Source organism: Hyperoodon ampullatus (genome assembly GCF_949752795.1).
Source record: "Hyperoodon ampullatus genome assembly, chromosome: 1".
Classification (NCBI taxonomy): domain Eukaryota; kingdom Metazoa; phylum Chordata; class Mammalia; order Artiodactyla; family Ziphiidae; genus Hyperoodon; species Hyperoodon ampullatus.
This window is the reverse complement of record NC_136914.1, coordinates 121,969,795-121,989,447: the sequence shown is the minus strand read 5'-3', so window position 1 is coordinate 121,989,447 and position 19,653 is coordinate 121,969,795. Positions and strand designations below refer to the sequence as shown.

Sequence of the window (19,653 nt, the reverse complement as noted above, 5' to 3'; positions counted from 1 at the left end):
GGAAACCAGCTGAATTTATTTTCTAGTCACCTGTGGCACCTTTGTAGAAGGGTATATTTGAAAACATTTTATGATTTTGGAAACTTTAATATTCCTTGCCAAGCTGTATTTACAGTATTTAAAGTGTACTACATTTAGAGTAAGAGAAAGTTTGGGGTGATTTATATATATTTCAGTTGGAGCACTAACCACCACAGTGGTTTATGTGTATCTGCCACTTCACTGCAGGAGCGAGGAATGTGTCAGCCCGGCCGGAAGGGAAGGGCCCCTTGCTCGCCTTGATTCATTCCACTTCTAACTCTGACAGGCTATCCCACAGTGATGAGACAAAGGCCCAGAAACTCACAGGCCCTAGGAGTCACTGCGGGTCCCCACAGACCCAGGGAACGCAAGCATTCTGAATCAGAGCGCTCCCCCAGACAGAGCCAGCCCTGCAAGCTTCGCCTGGGGCAGGCCAGGCAATTCTTTAGTGCTGCAGGGAGGGGCCACAGCCCTCTGAGAGCGGCAGTGTTGGTGCTGGGCTGACTTAGAGCAGCACTTCTGGAACTCTGTGCAGAATGATCGTCGGAGGAGTCGTGTCAAGGTGCAGGGCCGGGGGCAGAAGGCTGGGTGGGGTGAGATTCCGCACCACGTTTCCGGTGACGCCTGCTCCATGGACTACATTTTGAATTCTAGATCTCAACTAGATCCACATTAGACTCACCGGGGGGGGGGGGGCGGGTGATCCCACATGCCACGGAGCAACTAAGCCCGGGCGCCACAACTACTGAGCCTGAACTCTAGAGCCCACAAGCCACAACTACTGAGCCCGTGTGCCAAAACTACTGAGCCTGCACTCTAGAGCCCGCGAGCCACAACTACTGAGCCCACGTGCCACAACTGCTGAAGCCCGCATGCCTAGAGCCCCGTGCTCCGCAACAAGAGAAGCCACCACAATGAGAAGCCCGCGCACCGCAACGAAGAGTAGCCCCCGCTCGCTACAACTAGAGAAAGCCAGTGCACAGCAACGAAGACCCAATGCAGCCAAAAATAAATAAATAAAATAAATGTTCCCCACCAAACAGTCACGCCACTTGCTGAAGGCAGTTTCCCGCCACCCCTCATTTTAATGGTGACTTTGAACACAGCAAATGAGCAGGAAGGCTCTTCCTTCTCTGCTAATCACCCCAAATCCTGACATGGGGTTGTGTACATAACAGGCTGTCAACATGCTGGTTCACGATAGTGAGTTTTACTTCCTCTCTCTGACCCCAAAGAGGTGCTAATAAGCAACTACTGCACCAAAGGGAAGAAGAGAAGCAAGGGGTCCAGAGTATTCAGTGACTGAACAGCACTAAGACGTAACTGTCAGCCGCAGTCTACTGATAAAACAACTCCAAGAATGAGCTAAGAGAGGAATAAAGCTTCTTTCAAATTCTTAATGGCAAGAAAACAAACTGCAATTTTCTTTCAGCAGTTGATCGGATTCAACGCATTCAAGTGATGAAAGTTGATGATTCTTCATTCAGACCAAAATAATATCGATACACAACCACAGACAGTTTAGCATTTTATCCTCACTTTTAACCTACAAAGCGTAAAGTGTGCATAAAAGATTTTAATAAATATAGTAAGGCTTAAGGTGACGACCGATTTGAGTGGAAGAGTTTGCTTTCTCACAGAGTAGCTGACATTCGGGATCTTTAAAACCTGAAACGTTCACTGCCTTACTGTGAGTGATACAAAACACAGCTTGCTCCAGTTTTTTTCCCCACTTGAAGTGTCTTTGTACTATTTTCCTTCCTCCCACATCTGATGGACAAACGATGATACAAAAATTTTTGACAGGTTAAGAGAATACAGTTCTCTTGATTGGCGTGACCTGAAATGTTTACTGTTTCAGTGAAAAGCTTTTACTGAGTCACCTGGACAATGAGTAATGCAGCTTACAAATAAATACAGCTCAACCCAGTGGCTTCAGAGCTCAGGAAACAGCAAGAAAGGCTGTTGAACACACCGAGGAAGGGCAGCAGGGAAGTGTTAACTCTCTTACACTGTAAACTGGAGGCAAACCCTACCTGTGAGAAGGCCGCCAGCTACACACGGGTCCTCTCATCTCGCACAAAATACCCGAGAAGGTCTTCTCCAGGGACCCTCTCATCATGCCCTCAGTACAAATCCTTGGCCGCAGGGCCTCAGGACCAGGCTGTGAGGAGATTGCTGAACACCTCCAGGTCACCTCAGTAGAAAGTGGCCCCCGAAACGGCCCGAGGCCCCGCGCCCAGGCAGATCTCCCAAACTAAACTGGCAGCACTGGTCCCGCTGGCCCGGGGGCCGCCCGCAGTAGGGGAGGAGAGGAGAAGTACACGCTGACAGTCGCCTCCCTCCTGGGTCCTTTAGATGGATTCCAGGATCCAGTCGGCGCTGCAGAGCGGGGACACAGGCGGTGAGGGGTCCCTCGGGGGTCTTCGCTCCCTCCTGTCGTGCAGGGAGTTCTGCTCCTGGAAATAATCCTCCTCCTCGTCGAAGAAGCCGTTCTCCAGAGCGTAAGTGCAGTCTGGGCTGGACGCTGCCTGGCACGCTCCCTTGTATTCCTGGATGGACTCGTAGAGGCTGTACAGCTGGCAGAGCAAGGACATGTCCAGCTGTCGGAGGCCAACCTTGAGGGAAGGGGCAGGCAGGTAAAAACGAGAAGTCAGCACTGGAGTATCATCTCAGCTGTACCCTCAGCCAGCCATCTGCTCACGCCAGCACATTCTATCCACGCGGCAAATGACGCAGAGCATCACCTGAATGCTTCGGATTTCCAGTTTTGAGAAAACCTTAATTACGTGATGCCCACGCCTCAGACATTACTCAACATGTCAGGGAATGATCACACCCGCAGGGCGGCGGGCCCCGGCACGCCCTGCAAAGCAACAGCTTTGCACATTCTGGAAGCCCCAGCTGGCTTCACTTTGGACAGCAAGATTCAAGGGTGTCATTTCCTCTTGCCACAATCAGATTCAGAGAAGACCCATGTGTGCCTGCCCTGCTACGGCCGTCTCTCCTCCCTGGGGCAACAGTCTCCTTGCCACCGCCAGTGGCTCACCGGTCAGTGTCACACACTGCCCCCTGGAGCGCTCACCCTCCAACCAGCTCCGTCTCCAGGCTCACAAGTGGTCAGACTCCCTCTCCTCTGGACAAGAGGACATCTCCTCCTGAGATGGCTGTGGGATCACTCACCAGAGCGGCCACCGAATCAGCCTAGTAAGACCCGGGACCTCTACAGATTCTCCTGGGAACTATTTTCACAAGTGATGACAGAACGAAGAACATTTAAAAGTCACGTATTTGTTTACCTTCAGGTTCCTCCCTTCCCCATGGCCCATCCCAGGGAAGAGAGCACAGTCAGGACAGGTGATGCATCGTTTCCATCAATCCCAAAGGGAGAAGGGTTAATTCACCTAGAAATGCAGCCCTGACCAACGCATCTACACTTTCTTGTGCATGAGAACCACTTGGGGATCTTGCTAAGCCTGCAGATTCTGACTCGGGCCCCAGGCCTGAAGCCACTGGTGACAGGGACACTGAGCAGTGCTGCTGGGTGGCAAACCTCACGGAGTCTTGAGGGGAGACACTCTAAACAAGATGCCAGATGACGTGCCTTCTGCTTCTTGGCCCTTGAGCAAGTTATTTATCATCTCTATGCCTTACTTGAGGACAAAATGGAATACTTTCTCTTAATCTATTGGGAGGATCAAGTGAAATATCAACCATTTAAATAAACAGGAATCAAATGCCTCCTGTGTATCAAGCACTAGGCTAAAGCGGTCACGATGCACGGGGAAGAGTACACAGAAAAACACAGAGAGTGTCAGAGGAATTAGTCTCTATAATTACCCAGCGGTGAGATTTTCTACACAAGGGAAGCTAGGGCCCAGTAAGGAGCGGTCACCTGGTGACAAGACTGGGTGATAAATTCCAGGTCACTCTTCACACCGTCAACCACTCCCAATCACCAGCCCTCTCTCCAGTACAGCCGAAAAGACCACAGAAACGGAGCCGCTCGCACCACCTTTGCATATTAGCCAAGATGCTCAAAGGAAGACCCAGACGGAGATGCAGGTCCTGTTCTTTCTGGAGCGTTTCCCATTATTCTAGAATTCCTTCTACCTAGAACTCCTGAAGAAGTTGTTCCCAGGAAGAGACCTCGCCACAAGCCGGGGGCGTGGCCTCCAGGCCCAGCTCCGGCACTTTCCATGGCTTTGTTGAGGCCCTTGCCCTCAACCTGTCAATAAATGGAGGCTTTGGGCCAGATAATCTGCGGCTACGCCAACACTGGGGCTCTGTGTCCTAAGCCACCGCTCTTTAGTCCTCAACGAATGGCGAGCGCCTGGGAGAAGGCTTTCCTGAAGGACAGACATGCCCCAAGGCATCCTACTCTCCAAAGCACACCCTGAACAGGGAAGGCAAACCAAGAGGTGACCGGGCGGCCACAATGTCCCACTGTCGGGTCAAGACACCATCACTATTCCTAATGAGTGTGTGTGTGTGTATGTGTGTGTATGTGTGTGCGCGCGCGCGTGAGTGCGCACACATGTACGTATGTCGGAAGAGTGGGTCCCTGACATTTGTGTTTTAAAAATTACGCAGATGATCCTGAAGTCCAGTTCCAGTGAAAAACCAGGGTTCTTGACAGGAGTATCCGTCTGCCTCTCCTGGGCCACGTGTAGGGACTGTCCTGGGCGCCCGGAACCGCAGGCCGGCAGGGGGCGCGGCTCCGTATCCGGGGCGCGGCGCCGCATCCAGGGCGCGGCGCGGTCCCGGGCGCCCGCCCGCCGGCCCGGATCCAAGCTGCGAGAGCATCGAAGACCAACTGTTCAGCTCCTGAAAAGAGCAGCAGCTGCTGCCACCCTTGTTTCCCTCTTCACTGTTCTTTTCCACTCTGCTGGCCTGCAGGGTTTCAGCTTGGAAAGGAATGGCAGGGACCTCGGGGCTCCGGGCAGGGCAGCGCCCGCGTGCCGCCTCATTCCTCCGCCCGCTGAGCCCTGATCCGGCCCGGGGTGTGCGTGGTGTCGCCGGGGCAGCCACACTGGATGCACGCTCTCCCCGCCAGCCTGCTTTGTAGGAAGCAGCGGTAACTGCAGACTCTCAAGGGGGAAAGGCCCTCCCGTGTCTTACTTCAAACCCCAACAAAGAGGACCTTGCAAACCAGCTAGTTCATTTCAAACCGATGTAATTATTCTTTATACCAAGCCAAACTCTGCGAGCCCTTTGATGTTAGGTGTCGCCGCTGCACATACAAATTTAGTTACTCTCTTTCTTAACCACCTTTTAAATATTTGAGGATAATCTCTTTCCACCACCTTCACCCCCTAAACCATGTGCCTTCTCCGAGCTAATATCCTCAGTTCTTCCACTATTCGTGAAGACTCTCTGTTCTATTAACCATCAGTTCTTTGGACCTTCCAAAGCCTCCTCCACGGTTTCCGGATCTGAATACAGTAACCAAGCCACAAGGTTCAGACTTGGCACATTCACATGGCCCTACCTTCTCTAGAATTTTATACAGGGAACATAAACTTTAATAAAGGAAGTCACACCTTCCAGAGAGTACCACCAATATTTGCTCTGAAAGTCACAGTAAACATTCATCCAGAATCTGGGAGACGCTTCTACTGGGTTACTCTGATACCAGCAGGGTTGGGGGAATCCCAAAACTGTAAGGGAAAAAGACAGAAGTAGCAGGGACGGACATGCTACTGGCCCAGGTCTGTCACCCTGCTGGGCCACTGGAATGCAGTGGGCACAGGTGAATGCAGAAGATTAGGCTCCACGGCTCTACAACCCCGGACAGGCTGCAGAGGCCCTGAGCTCCCACGATGCCGTGCTATCCCCGAAGTGAGGTTCCAGGTTATTCTCTTTAGGTGCCAAGGCTCTCCAAGGCATTCCCAGGCCTACGTGGGAGACACACTAGGCTGGGAGTTGGATCATGACCTGGACCTTTTTGCACCGCGGCGTCCGGTGACTCACAAAGCTGCCTTGTCATCGGGCAGAAAGCTGGCCTAGAAACCAAGTCTGACCAGCCTAGGAATACAGCGCAGCCCTGTACATGCCTGTTACACAAGCCAACAGATGCCAAGCGTTTGGACTAACTGAACAGGATTACAGGGATTTAAAAACAACACACGTGCACGCCCACGCCCACACCCGACCCAGCTTCTCGGGACCTCCTTCTTCCGGCGCTAGATTCCACTTCCTCTGATTCACCAGCAATCCTCCAGATTAGCTAGGAGGACATGGGGTAAGTAGACAGGAAGCTAGGAACAACCTAGCTTCCTAGCCAGGACTCCTCTCCCCAAGCTGTGCTTGTTTAAACATTTTCACTCGAATTTTCTAGACGTAAACTGAAAATCCCTAGGCAGCATCCCCTAATCTGGTCTGAAACTATGCTCCCCTGCGCCTCATGCACTGTTCAGGTTGAGACCCCTTCACCCCGCGTGTCCCCTGGCTGTCTCCAACTACATCTGTTGAAGCCCAGCCCCAGGGTCTCCTCCACTCTTCAGACCTGGATGGGCTCAGCCACCAGTGCTCCTTGCTTTCCCTTGCCTTCTCTGCCTGTCTCATGGCATTTATCACTCTCTACCTTATGCTATGGGTACACACACGGTCTTCCCTCTCCTACTGTAGGAGGAGCCCAGAAGGCAGGGACCCATCTCCCCTTTGGGTCCCTCAGCACCCAGCGCAGAACCTGCAGAGGAAACTCGGATACTGGTTGCCTGAGGGAAAGCGCCTCGCTGTGGAGACCTCGATGCCCTCGATGTGGAGAGGACGCCTGGCAGCGTCCTGGCAGTGGGTCGCATGAGGATCTGCAGGCCCCTGGCTCCAAACCAAGGTCCCCCTGAGGAAAGCCAAAGACCACGTGGTTCTCGCCACGTCATCAAAAAAGCACTCACCTCTTGCCTGACAGGAGAAGGCACAAAACCAAGATTCCTTCCTGAGCGCTCATTACAGAGCCAGCCATCTGCAGCTAGAAGACAAACTCATGACAGGCCAGAAAGCAGGCTCTCAACACTGACGCCAAGAGAGCTCAACTGCAATTATGTTTTAGGACATGATGAAATCACCCATGAACAAGAACTTCTCATCCTTCCAGAAGAAAGTGAGGCGGCGGCAGGCGGTGGGGGGCTAAGCAGGGGAACATGCCCTCAGCAAGCCCACTAACCCTCGCCACTGTCCCCACCCTGCAAGCAGGAGAAGCCTGTCACCTTACTGACGTGTTCCCACGTGTCCCTAAAGGACAGCTGCTCTCCTGATTTACAGCTGGATTCAGAAAATGCAGTTCTTATTTGAAAGCTCAGTGGAAAAATTCAGACAGGCTCATTTTAGAAAACCACAGAATTCTAAGACCCTGCAATTTGCAGCCCCTTGTTCTAGATCTCTGAGACAATTCAGAACAAGCCACTCGCTTCCATCTCTTTAAACTGCTAGCGTGATTCCTTCCTCTCTCTGTTCAGGCTTCCTGCCTCCTTCCTGAACTCTTCCCATGAGCAGAGCTCCCTGCACGCTGCCTGCTGCACGCACAGGTGGCTCACCAATCCGCAGCATCTCCAACGACGGGACCGGACAATCCTGAACAACCCCGCTCACGACGGTTTCAAGAGTTCACAGTGGGCTGGCCCCATGAATACACGGCAGACAGGGTGGTGGTTCCCAGCTGGGTCTGGGGTCACCCAGCCTCTGGATATCTTTGGAGGGTGGTGTTGAGGAGGAAGTTCTTCCTGACTTTCAGATTATAATAGAAACATTACCATTAGGGTACAAGGCCTAGAAGATGAAAGAAGACTTTCATGGGAGATTTATGTTGATTGAAAACAAAGCATCATGAAGATTTTTAAGATTTTCTCAGAAGTAAAAAATACATTTAAGAAAAATAGTCTGTTTTATCTAAGTAACTAAAAACAAAATTTGGGGTAATTCACCGGTGCAAATTCTTCCCAAACACAGCAGTGAGTAGAAAACAAGACAAACATACAAGGAAATGGCCTTATTTGTAGCCAGCTCCGTATAGGAGCCTGGGCCCAGGGGAGGGGGAAGCAGACCCGGTGCCAGCATGGGCAATGAGCCCTCTCCCCTGGTAGTCCACTATCTGCTATCGCTGTGATTCCTCAACCTAAGATGAAAAATACCGCACCTCACATGGGGCGAGGGATGTACAGATCCAAAGTTAAGCTATAGAATCAGGAACTACAGTACAGGGGGCCCAAAATATGGGGACAGATGCAGAAAAAGTCTGTCGGGTGAAAGTTTAGTTCGGAACATAATGGATGATAGAAACTTGACTTAAGAAATTATATTCTAGTCATACAATAAAAACCAGGCAGTCATTTAAAAGACAGAGCAGCTCTCTAAGTACTAGAGTAGGACACTGACCAACACACACCATTTGGCACGAAAGTTCAAGGTACAGAATAGTATGTTTAGTAGGATCTCACTTTATACATCTATGCACACACATGTGCAAGCTTTTGACTAGAAGAGAAAATGTCCGTTAGCAGAATTTACTTCTGGAAAGTGGGACTGGATGTTCATGGCCTTCTCTACTGCTTTATTTTTTTTTTTCCAACAAGCATGTTACTCCTGATTTTAAAAACTAGTAATAATAGGGCTGCATGCTTGTAAAACCTTTCTGGACGACTCACTGGTAATGTCTATCAAAAGCCTTAAAACATCACATAACTTTTTTTTTTAATTTTATTTATTTTTGGCTATGTTGGGTCTTCGTTGCTGCACACAGGCTTTCTCTAGCTGGGGCGAGCGGGGGCTACTCTTTGTCGTGGTGCGTGGGCTTCTCGTTGCGGTGGCTTCTCTTGCTGCGGAGCACGGGCTCTAAGCGCACGGGCCCAGTAGTTGTGGCTCGCGGGCTCAGTAGTTGTGGCTCGTGAGCTCTAGAGCACAGGCTCAGTAGTTGTGGCACACGGGCTTAGTTGCTCCACGGCACGTGGGATCTTCCTGGACCAGGGCTCGAACCCGTGTCCCCCGCATTGGCAGGTGGATTCCTAACTTGCAGGCAGGCTTGCTCTGCCTGCACAGACAACACTGGGAGGTGCCGCCATGTCAGCTGCGGTGCAGCAAGCTGCTGAGATTACAAGTGCCTTTTATTTGGGGCTTTTCTGAATTTTCCAGATTTTCTACTGTGAATACGTATTAATTCATAATGAGAGAACTTTTAAAGTTATCTTTTGAAAACGTAATGAATAAGTAAGCATATCCAATGAACAGCTTGTAAATTTATTTTAGACAAGACTTGGTAAATGCCCCCAATTTAATGAGAGTGTCTAGTATGCATCCACAGGACTGGAATGCAATAAAGCAGTGACTAATGGATCATAACCTGATTTCTCAATAAAGGACGTGTTGACAGAAGGATGCTGACCTGCATACTGTTTAGAAAAGGAAAGCCAAAGAGGACAGCTTCATCGGTGTTGATCTAATAGAGAAAAAGCTATGAACTCAGCAGCCGGAGCTGGACAGAGCTGCCCCTGCAGGACCCCGAGCTCCCCGCATGCTGTGATTCTAGGCTCCCTAAGCAGGCTTCCATCCGTCACACAGCTCCTTCCCAGGGGGATGCACATCAGTCAGCCTCGTCTCCTGTTAACACTGTAGCCCCACTGAGCTGAGGACTGCCTCGGAAGAGCCCGGGTGACTCAGAGACAGCAAACAGACCAGGTGCGTGGCCTCACCAGGGATTAAACCAGACCCAAAGCTCGGCCCACCTCTACACTCTCCCGTAAACTCCTCGACCAGGAAGGGCAGTTTGAGTGGAATTTTCTGCTTCCACCAGAAGGCATCCGCACTGATGGATGGAGCCCATTCTGCAACCCAGCAGTTCTCATGAAGACGTTCTCGCTCATCTCTAACCTAAAGTAATGATAGTACCAATGAAGCCCATTTCCTCTCATTGTGTCCTAGGTAAAGATGAAGAAAAGCGATCAACCGTTGTCTTTAAGAAACGTCTTTGTACCTTCCTTAACTTTCCCGATTACAAAAATAAAATATTCTAACTATTAAAAAGTCAACGGCTCATAATTATACAAAGAGTCTTCCGTAATTTCATGTTCTAAAGCAGCCATCTTCAAATGTTTTGGTCTTGGGACCCCTTTATACTCTTAAAATTCTTGAGGGTCCCCAAGATCTCTTGTTTATGTGGGTTATACTTATCAGTAGTTACCTTATTGGAAACTGAAACTGAGAAACTTTAATATTAATCCATTCAAAAACACTATACCCATTGTTAATATAAATAACATTTTTATAAATGAGATTTTGTAAATCTTTTTAATCTCTGGCTTATCTGCTCTGTACTTGATCCTTGTAACATGCTTTTTTTGGTTGAAATAAACCTGGCCTCACACAGATATGTAATTGGGAAAAAGAGGAGTATTTTAATCACCTTTCAGGTAATTGTGGCTATTCTTCTTTGACACTACACTTAAGGTGGCTCCAGGGTGGAATTTGAAACTATGCCAATGAGCTTTTCATAGTTTCATTAAAACCCACCAGTCTCGCACTCTGAATGGATGTTTTAACCACGTGTCAAGCGTTGGTTATGTGAAAAATGTGGGAAAATGATTCACTGAATTATCTAGCTCTTTGAAATATTGATACATTTTCTTAGGTACTATTTTGGAAAATCACATTTGTCAATGTGACCACCACATAATTACAGGCCCCCGAAAGGATCTGGGAACCCCTAGATTGTCCACAGACCAGAATTTAAGAACCACTGTTCTTAATATATCCACTTTTAGCTGTTTAGCATATGTCCCTCAAGACACCATGCAAACACAAATGTATACATGTGCTGTTTTGTAACTTACTTTTCCATACCTTGAACACCTATGTTTATTTACATAGTTACCACATTCTTTTCAACAACTATACAGTATTCTATCACTGTTATATATTATCATTATAGAATACTACTATGTATCACTGCAAAAGATATTCTTGCACAAGGACTGTTATTCCCTTGTGTGACTATTTCTGTAAGATAAATTTATGAAAATGAAATTGCAGGGGAGAAGGCAGAGAAGGGGAATGGGATGCCTTCCTTCCAATCCTTCCCCAATCCTGGGGCCACAAACAGCAGACCATTCATCAAGGATTTGTGTCCAAGGCCTGAAAGTTCATTACTCAAGATGATGAATGCAAACGTGTATGCAGTTGAGGCTAAAAATCAGGTGGGACTGGAGGAAAAAACACGACTTACTAATGACATGTTGGAACTCAACACACATTTGAAGGTTAGCTTGCATTCTGTCATTTTCTTGAATGATATCCAACTAATTGAAATTGCCTCTCTGCAAGAACAGATGCAGTTAAGGAAGACCATCTGAAGCTAAACATCAGAAAACCAAGTTCTTGGACAATATACAGAAAACTTCATGTCAGCATCTAGTGTTTTTTAGACAACTGACATAAAAAGCAAGAGAGAGTGGTTGGTGTCCATTCTGTTTTACGGTGCTTATTTCCCCAAACCCACACCATCATTAGGATCATTCTTTTCAAACTTCACTAATCTTTTAGGTAAAACGTGATACCTTATTGTTTTAATTTGCATATCTGTGGTTATAAGGGATTTTAAACACCTTGTCGGTTCTCTTTACCTGCATGAACTTGGCTATTTTATTGCCAATCCTAAGTACAATTGACAACCTAAGAATACACCAAACACCCTCCTTCCAAGTTTCTAGTCTCCATATGTATTTTGGTAATCTTCCTTAGCCCCGCCTCCCCAGGCTGGGACAGGCCTGGCATCCCACAGATGTTACTACCCCTCCCCTAGAGAGCACTGATCAGAGGACACCCCCCCTCCACTTCTCCAGTCAAGGACAGCACCTCCCTCCCCGAATACTTGAAGACAGGATTCTCTGACCTGCAAAATGAGGCCAGCCCATGGCTCTTTAGGGCCAATCAAGGAAGTGAACAGAGAGCGCTCATAAAAACTGAGAAGGCCACCTCTCTTAATGAATTTCTGTAGATCCACAAGGAAGGCTAAGGGTTTGTCTCTTGGGGGAGAATGAACATCTCTGTTATGTCTGTGGGGGAATGAGCCACAGGAAAGAAGGAGCAGCCTTTGTGAGCCCTGCCTGCTTATCACTTGGAAACATCTGGAGAATGTGGGCAAGGAGTGCGGTGAACAGGAGGCCAGGGCTCTGGAGAACAGCACTAGGCAAGAGGGGCAAACATCCGACCTGGCCAGTCTCAGGGCTGGTTTCCTGCTCAGGGAGTCTGTGATCTGTCCATAAGGTTTCTTACCCAGTATCGTGAAAAATTTAGCTTCTCAAATTGGGTTCTGAAGTCCCTGTAGTGTTGAGGCAGGCACTGCAGGAGCAAAACTGCACAGCTTCTGACTGCTGCTGGGTGGGAGGAACTGCCTGAGGGCTGTGGTCCTCTTCCTGGGCCCTCTCTGAACAACCTTGCCCACCTGGCCTCGAAGATCTACAGCAAAGTCAGGCCCGGGCCCAGGGCGGGGGATACGGATGTCTGCAGGGTGCAGAAAGGCCTGGGCACTGGCTCTGTAAACGAAGAGGTACCCAAAGTGCCAACGACTGGGGCACTTTTAGAGCCACACTTAACAGATGAATGCCTTTAATCAAAAGGGGGAGACAAAGCAGAAGGGCAGCGCTATTCGTGAGAGACTTCTGAGTTAGGAAAGATGTGAATTTATACTCTACAGGGAGGTACAGTAATAGATAAAAGTTGAAAGTGGTACGAAAAAATATCTTTCAATCTTTTACATCTTCAAATCTTAAGACTATAAGTATAATCTCACTTAGAGATAACCTTGAAAGGGAATGAAACCAGGCCAATGACGCCAGAGACACAAGTCTGCTTTCACACGCACGAACTATCATAATAGACTTTTAGCTTTTGCTTTTATTGGGTGGATACTGGGATGGAGACTGGTATTACACACGGTAAGAATGGCCTAAAATCTTTAAGAATTATTGTAGACAGCCAAATTTCTGATGAATGAAGTCCAAGAATAGCAAACTTACACCCTTCTTCCTTTTCTGCTCCCAGCCCTTTGTGTTAAGTGGATCTGCCACAAGCAGGTATAGCTGTGCAAGGGTCCTCAGGGGCACTAAGCACACTGCATTAGGGAGGACCTGCCCCCGTGCCCATGTTATTTTATGACAGAGCAAACGTCTTCTATAGGCACCATAATGACCCATAAAAACATGAGGGGAAAAGGATTATACTACTATTGCCAACCGGATCCTTTATGGCATTTAATCTCATTTTCCCAATAAGGGACCTGTAGCCTAAAATAATGAAGAGGCTTGCCCAAGTTATATCACATAATTTAATAAGAGGATTCAAGCTCTTGATGCCCGCCTCATGAGCTTCCCAGCTCTCAAAGAGCTTGTTAAAAATGCAGATTCTGCCTCTCCCCCATTCTGATTCTGTTGGTATAGGAAGGGGCCCAGGAATCTGCATTTTTAGCAAGCACCACAGAGGACTCTGGGGCTGCTGGTCCATTTGGGGAACACCAAGATAAGCCATACTAGTGAGAAGACCAGTGGAAACACAAAGACAATACTAAAGGCCAGTGGCCGTCCCCAGTCTCCTCTGACCAAGGTCAACCAAGAACGCTGCATTGGGAGCTAATGCTCTTATTCCAGATGGCATTTCACAGGCCTGCCTCGAGATTGGACCTCCAACCAGAAACCCATTTAAAGACTCAAACCTCCTCTCTGAGACCCTAGTTGCGTGTGTAGGATGAGGACTGAACTCTGTGGGGATTTGGACTATTCAAGCTCATGCCTGTCTCCTAGAATAAAGTTCACTGGACAAGCTCGTTAGGCCTTCAGCTGTTGTCTCAACTGAAATGCAGGCAAGATAAGTGTTGCTGCTCTCAGGAATCAAATCCTTTTTCTCAGATTAAATTCTTCACCCAAACCATTGCAGTTCTGGAACTCGAAAGTTCTGCGCAGGTGACTTCCCACTCACGCACAAGTGGGTGACCAAAGCAACTGTTGGACAGTTTGAAGAAAAAAAGAAAAACATGAGGCCATGAGTCTTTAAAGCTACTAGAACGTGCTGCTGGTTTGAGGAGCGGAACCCAAGAAGACACGGACCCCGTGTCTCTGAGGAGAGACACGGCCATCTCCTGGCCCCACGGCTGAGGCTCTCGTGTCTCTCCGCTTCCATGGGACGCTTTTGAGGACCTAAGCTTAATGCGCTAACCCCACAGGGCTGCTGGCCAGTGGTCTCTGAAGAACCCTGCAGGGAAAGGTGTGTGCCAGGTCCCTGGGGCCCTGAGAGTCGCCTGGGTCCTTCAGCCACACGCAAGGATTTGAAACGCCAACTGAGATCTTCTGAGCCAAGCTAGCCTGTCAGCGTGGCAGATAAAAATCTTTGAAACTATGGGGCCCTTGAGGGCAAAGTATTCTTATCCAGAAAAAGGTCTGTGGTAGACATCTAGTATTTTGGCTGTCCAACAGCTGCCCCCTGCTCCATTTCTGCAAATTGTTCTTTCTTTGAGGGATGCCCAGCCCCGAACCCCATCCACATGGTCATACCATCTTAGTAAAATACCATCCTGTCCTCGGTCACCTATAGCTGGCCCAGGCTGGCCAAACCCCACCAAGCTGGACCCACTGGCATCCTTCCACACAGTATTTTCAAAGTGGCAGTAAGAAGCATGGCTGAGGGACTTCCCTGGTGGTGCAGTGGACAAGACTCTGCACTCCCAGTGCAGGGGGCCCGGGTTCGATCCCTGGATGGGGAACTAGATTCCAGCATGCATGCCACAACTAAGAGTTTGCATGCCACAACTAAGGAGCCCATGTGCCACAACTAAGGAGCCGGCGAGCCACAACTAAGGAGCCCTGTATCTGCAACTAAGACCCGGCGCAACCAAATAAATAAATAAATAAATATTTTTTAAAAAAGAAGCATGGCTGAAACTGCGAGTGTGGACACTGCTGGCAGCCACATTCCAAAATGTAGGGAAAAATTTTTTTTACATAAAAAGGAGGGGAAGGAAGAATACAGTGGCCTCCTGGGTTCCCCATCAACCCTGGTTCTAGTCTGTCTCTGTACATGCAGAGACAGCAGCATGGGGACCCGGGCTGTACATGCATGTAGGGCTGTACATGCAGCCCTACAAGGTTCTCTTTTTGCAAGAGTTGGTTCAAACTGAGTCTCTGTTACTAATACAGTCTTCAGACATGAAAAAATGACAAGTGGTCTAAACTACAGCAATCATATTGCTGCAAAGAGGCCCACCTCTACCAGATGTTATAAGCTTCTTAACACCTAAATACTTCCTATTCACCTCTGTGTCCTCCACAACACTTTACAACTAGCAGACACCTGGTCAACATCTATTGAATAGGATCCAAAACTATCCTCTGATGTTGGAAAACAAACAAACAAACAACAATCTCTGCTTCTTGTTTTAAAGGACTTTTTCAGGTCTAAAGAGCAATAAGCATCTGTGTGACCCTCGCAGCTCTCCAAATGAGCTCGCTAGGGGAGGGGAAGGGAAGTCACAGGAGCACAGAACTTCAGAGTTACCCTGTTATGAGGACAGGAAACCAGCACTCTCAGAGCAGAGCAGGGCGTCGCCAGTCATGGGACAGAACCTCTGCCCACACGGGCGCCCCTGGACACCAGCTTCCCCAGGTTCTGCCCTCACCATCCATCAATCAGTTATCTCCAGGCCAAACTCTGCCAGCCTCCAGCTTCACATTCTGAAATGTTTAACATACTCTTCCGCTGATGTAATGGCAAACCACCTTCCCCCATAAGCAGCCACTCCGCCTGACTCCCCTACTGCTGGGATGGACCCCACTTTCCCCATGATGGATTATCAAGGTTATTACTGCCATATAATGGCACACTATGGAGTGAGAGAAGACATTATAGTATACATTGACCTAGAAAATATTTGTAATATGTGCCCCCCAAAAGCAGTAAAATGCAGTGATTAAACAGGGTCTTGGAGCCGGACACATCTGGTTGAGTTTGTCCCCCTTAGGTGAGTTACTTAAATTCTGAGTCATATTTTTAAAAATAGAGACTTTCACTACCTATCTTGTGGAGAAGTTATAAAATTCTAATAAGACGATGTAAGGAAAGCATTTACATTGTGCCTGTCGGGAGATATACCCAGATATTGACAGTGACTATCTCCAGGTGCTAGGACTGTAATTTTTCATTGTTTTGCTTAGCTGCACTTTCCATTAAAACACTTAACTCATCTCTGGTTCCTCAGCATCACTGTCCCTGACTCCTAACATTGTACCGCTTCACTGTTGTGGCCTCTCCCGTTGCGGAGCACAGGCTCCGGACGCACAGGCTCAGCGGCCATGGCTCACGGGCCCAGCCGCTCCGCGGCATGCGGGATCTTCCCAGACCGGGGCACGAACCCGTGTCCCCTACATCGGCAGGCGGACTCTCAACCACTGCGCCACCAGGGAAGCCCCCATTTGATTCTTGTTTCCCATTCCCGGGTCCCCATGCTGCCGGAGGCTCTCACCTGCCCGGACCATACCTCTGGCCTCTGCCAGGCCCAGCTCTCCCTCCTCAGCACCCTGCTATCACATCAACGCTTCCAAGCCAGCTCTCCTGCTTAAGCCGTTCCTTTGCTACTTGAGGCTTTCCGCGACCCACCTGGCCCCGGCCCCCCGCCCCTCGTAGCTGCAATGTCCACTCCTGCATTATGCCAATGGGAGCGCCCTTCGGGCCGGCTGTGATGCTAGTCTCCTATCACCCTCTCTCTTCTTAAAACGCAGCCACCTCCTGAGGCCTTCCGCACTACTGCTGCTGGCCCTCTTTCTGTGCTGGCACAGGACTGTTTCACAAGGAACTAATTTCATTCTGCCAGGACTTCTAGTTAGGTCCCTTGACACAGATCTGACCTCAGGCCTTCAGAGTCAATAGATCAACACAAACTACTAGGCAGATAATTCAGGCACGAACTCTCCATTCTGATCTTGCAAGGCCCCCCAGCGGGAGCCTCAGTTTGAGGTGACCACTCAGACCCCACTGTCCTAGGTTAGTAAATCTCCAAAAGCCAAAAAAACAAGAGTACTTCGAAAGACCTTGTGACATTTCTTGCAAGGGACCTGTCAAGGCCTGTAGCCATAATTTGTCTTTATCTCAGCTAAATATCAGACAGACCTAAGATGGCTGTTTATTTTCCTTGTGCTTCAGATAGTTAGGCTTTGAGAGAGCTCTGGTCCAAGGCATAATGAGAAGGCTGTGGCTATACTGCAGTTGCACCAGGAGGGACCTGGAAAAACACTTTCGGGAAGGGCATGTTTACTCCCACTTGGGAGTGTGTGAGACTCCAAAGCACTTTCACAAAGCAGAGAGAGCTTCACAACAGGAAAAAACCTCTCTGAGGTTTTCCTGTCTCTGTTCTGGTAACTTAACCAGGATGGGTCTTCCTATTTCATTCCCGTATTTATGCCGCATCCAAGTTCAGGCTGTAAACATACTCGGTGTACATTTATCTAATTAAAACACAGCTTACCAGCTGTGCAATGCTGGTGTCGATTAATGTTTATTAATAAATTTAGAACAGTTGGCTTGGAATTTAAGTCATTCTGTAAGAAGCTTAGAAAAATCTTTTCGCAGAGAACTGGAAATCACTTCAGTGGCAGCCACGGAGTGGGAAGACAACATCTAATTGATTAAAAGGTGTTAAGGCTGTTTTTCTAGATTTAATTCTTAGTTTTCAGAACAGATATGCTCCTGAAAAAATGCATAAATTGAATTTTTCTAAAGAATATCTTAATGCACTCGATGAATATTTAAAGGATTCCTATTATAAATTTTTTGGGAAATTTATTCTTGGGGAAAAAGGTGTTTTCATACATCAGATTTCCTTAATAAAGTATTTACCTGTGCCAGGAGAGGGGAAAAACCTGCACTAGGTAAAAGGAATGGGCAAATTCTAAAAAGAGAGAGGGTGGTCAGGGGAAGGTGCTCAGGGGCCCTGCAGGAGGGTTAGAAGGAGGAAGTTTTTCTGTTCTCTTCTAGGCTGGCCTAAGCCTGGAGAAGGCTGGAGAAAGGCTCCCTGCCACCCAAATCCCTGTCCCTGAGCTGCTTCTGGCGTCACCCTAAGTCGTGCGTCCTGGTCCACAAACACCTAATATACTTCCCAACGACTGCGAAAAACTAAGCCCCATTGTTTGGAGCCCGGACACAACCTGAAGAACCTGCACGGGCTTCACCCAGACGGCGAGGATGCCACCGCCCCACTCCTCTCGAGCGGGCTCGGGGTGTCGCCGTACCGCGCGGACACGGTCAGGTCGAGCGGTGGCTTTCACGGCCATCTGTGGGCCGGAGCCGCTCCGCCGTAATCCAATTCTGCACGCGCCGCCTCGGGCGCGGGGGAGGGGCGAGGGCTGTTCCCATCTGCCGTCTACACTCGCAAGGACAAAAAGCTGTTCCTCTTCAGGGCAGGAAAACACAATCGCACACAGCTCTCAACCCCTCGCGCGCAGCGATGGCCGCTCCCCGACCCGGGAGGTCTGCTGCCCTCTGGGGAGGGGTGACCAGCCGCCCCCGGCCCTAGGCCAAGCGCCAGCCCCACGCCGCGCCTCCCGGGTCTCTAAGCCAGCTGGGGCCGGACTAGGGGAGCCCGGTCTCCAAAAAGCTGCCTTTTGAGAGGGGTGCCCTCCCAGGGCGAGGGTCTAGTCGCGGGCACAGAGCGGACAGTGTCCCTCTTTCGGCGCCGGCGCTTGGGGCAAAAGAGCCGGAGACGGGCGGGTGTCGCGGGGACTTCCGGCGAACTTTCCCGGGACGGCGAGCCGGGAGAGGAAGGACCCCCGCCCCAGCCCGCGGACCTCCCTTACCATCTCCTTGCGCAGCAGGGCCAGCGCGGCGTCCAGATTGGGAGGCTTGGCGGGCAGCGCCGCGGCCCGCGCCCCGCCGCCGCCAGCGCCCCCGCGGCTCAGCTCGTCCTGGATGCGCGACTTCTGCGCGTACAGCCGCTCCAGGTGCCTCCAGCCCCCCGACGCGCCGCCGCCCGACGCCGAGTGCAGCAGCCCGCTCAGGCTCTTGGGCAGCGGGGGCAGCCCGTCCACCCGCAGCCCACGCACCGAGCCGGCTGCCCCGGGCCCGCTCATCCCGCCCGGCCAGACCGCTAGCCTGCAACTCCTGCTGCTCCGCCGCCGCCGCCGCCGCCTGGGGCCCAGGCTCCCCGGCCCGCCCCCTTCCCGGCGGCGCCCCGCCCACTTCCCCTCCCCGCCGCGCTGCCCCCGCCCTGCGCCCCGCCCCTCCCTGCGTCCCCGCCCCGCGCCCACGCCCCCTTGGCGCCGCACCTCCCGGGCTCTCCTACGACCCCGCCCACTTAGCACCCACCCGACCTCCGGCGCTTCGGCGTTCACCCCCGCGTCCCAGTTCACCGTGGACCCCTACCCCGTACCCCCCGCGCCCACCCCCACCGCTGCGCCCATCCCCGGCGCAACCTTGAGCACCCCTCGAGACTCCCGCCTCACCCCCGCGCCCTCCTCGCGCGATCGAGCCCTGCCCGGGCTGCCCCACTCCCGGCAGCCCCACTCCGCGACCAGCCCCCAAAGCTGCTTGTAGGTACTGATGAGGGAGGGTCACCTCAGACGCCACCCGACGAGGCGGGCTAGTGCGGGGAGTCGGGGTACAGAGGCT

At 50.4% G+C, this 19,653-nt stretch overlaps 1 protein-coding gene across 1 annotated transcript; it reads right to left on the bottom strand.

The window, feature by feature from the left end:
* Positions 1–1,551: 1,551 nt before the first annotated feature.
* On the bottom strand, positions 1,552–19,115 carry FAM89A (family with sequence similarity 89 member A; the record flags this gene model as incomplete). Its single annotated transcript, XM_079697150.1, has 2 exons — positions 1,552–2,639; positions 18,843–19,115. The coding sequence occupies 2 exons, from the start codon at positions 19,113–19,115 to the stop codon at positions 2,376–2,378; spliced, it is 537 nt and encodes a 178-aa protein (XP_079553276.1). The 3' UTR covers positions 1,552–2,375.
* Positions 19,116–19,653: the final 538 nt, after the last annotated feature.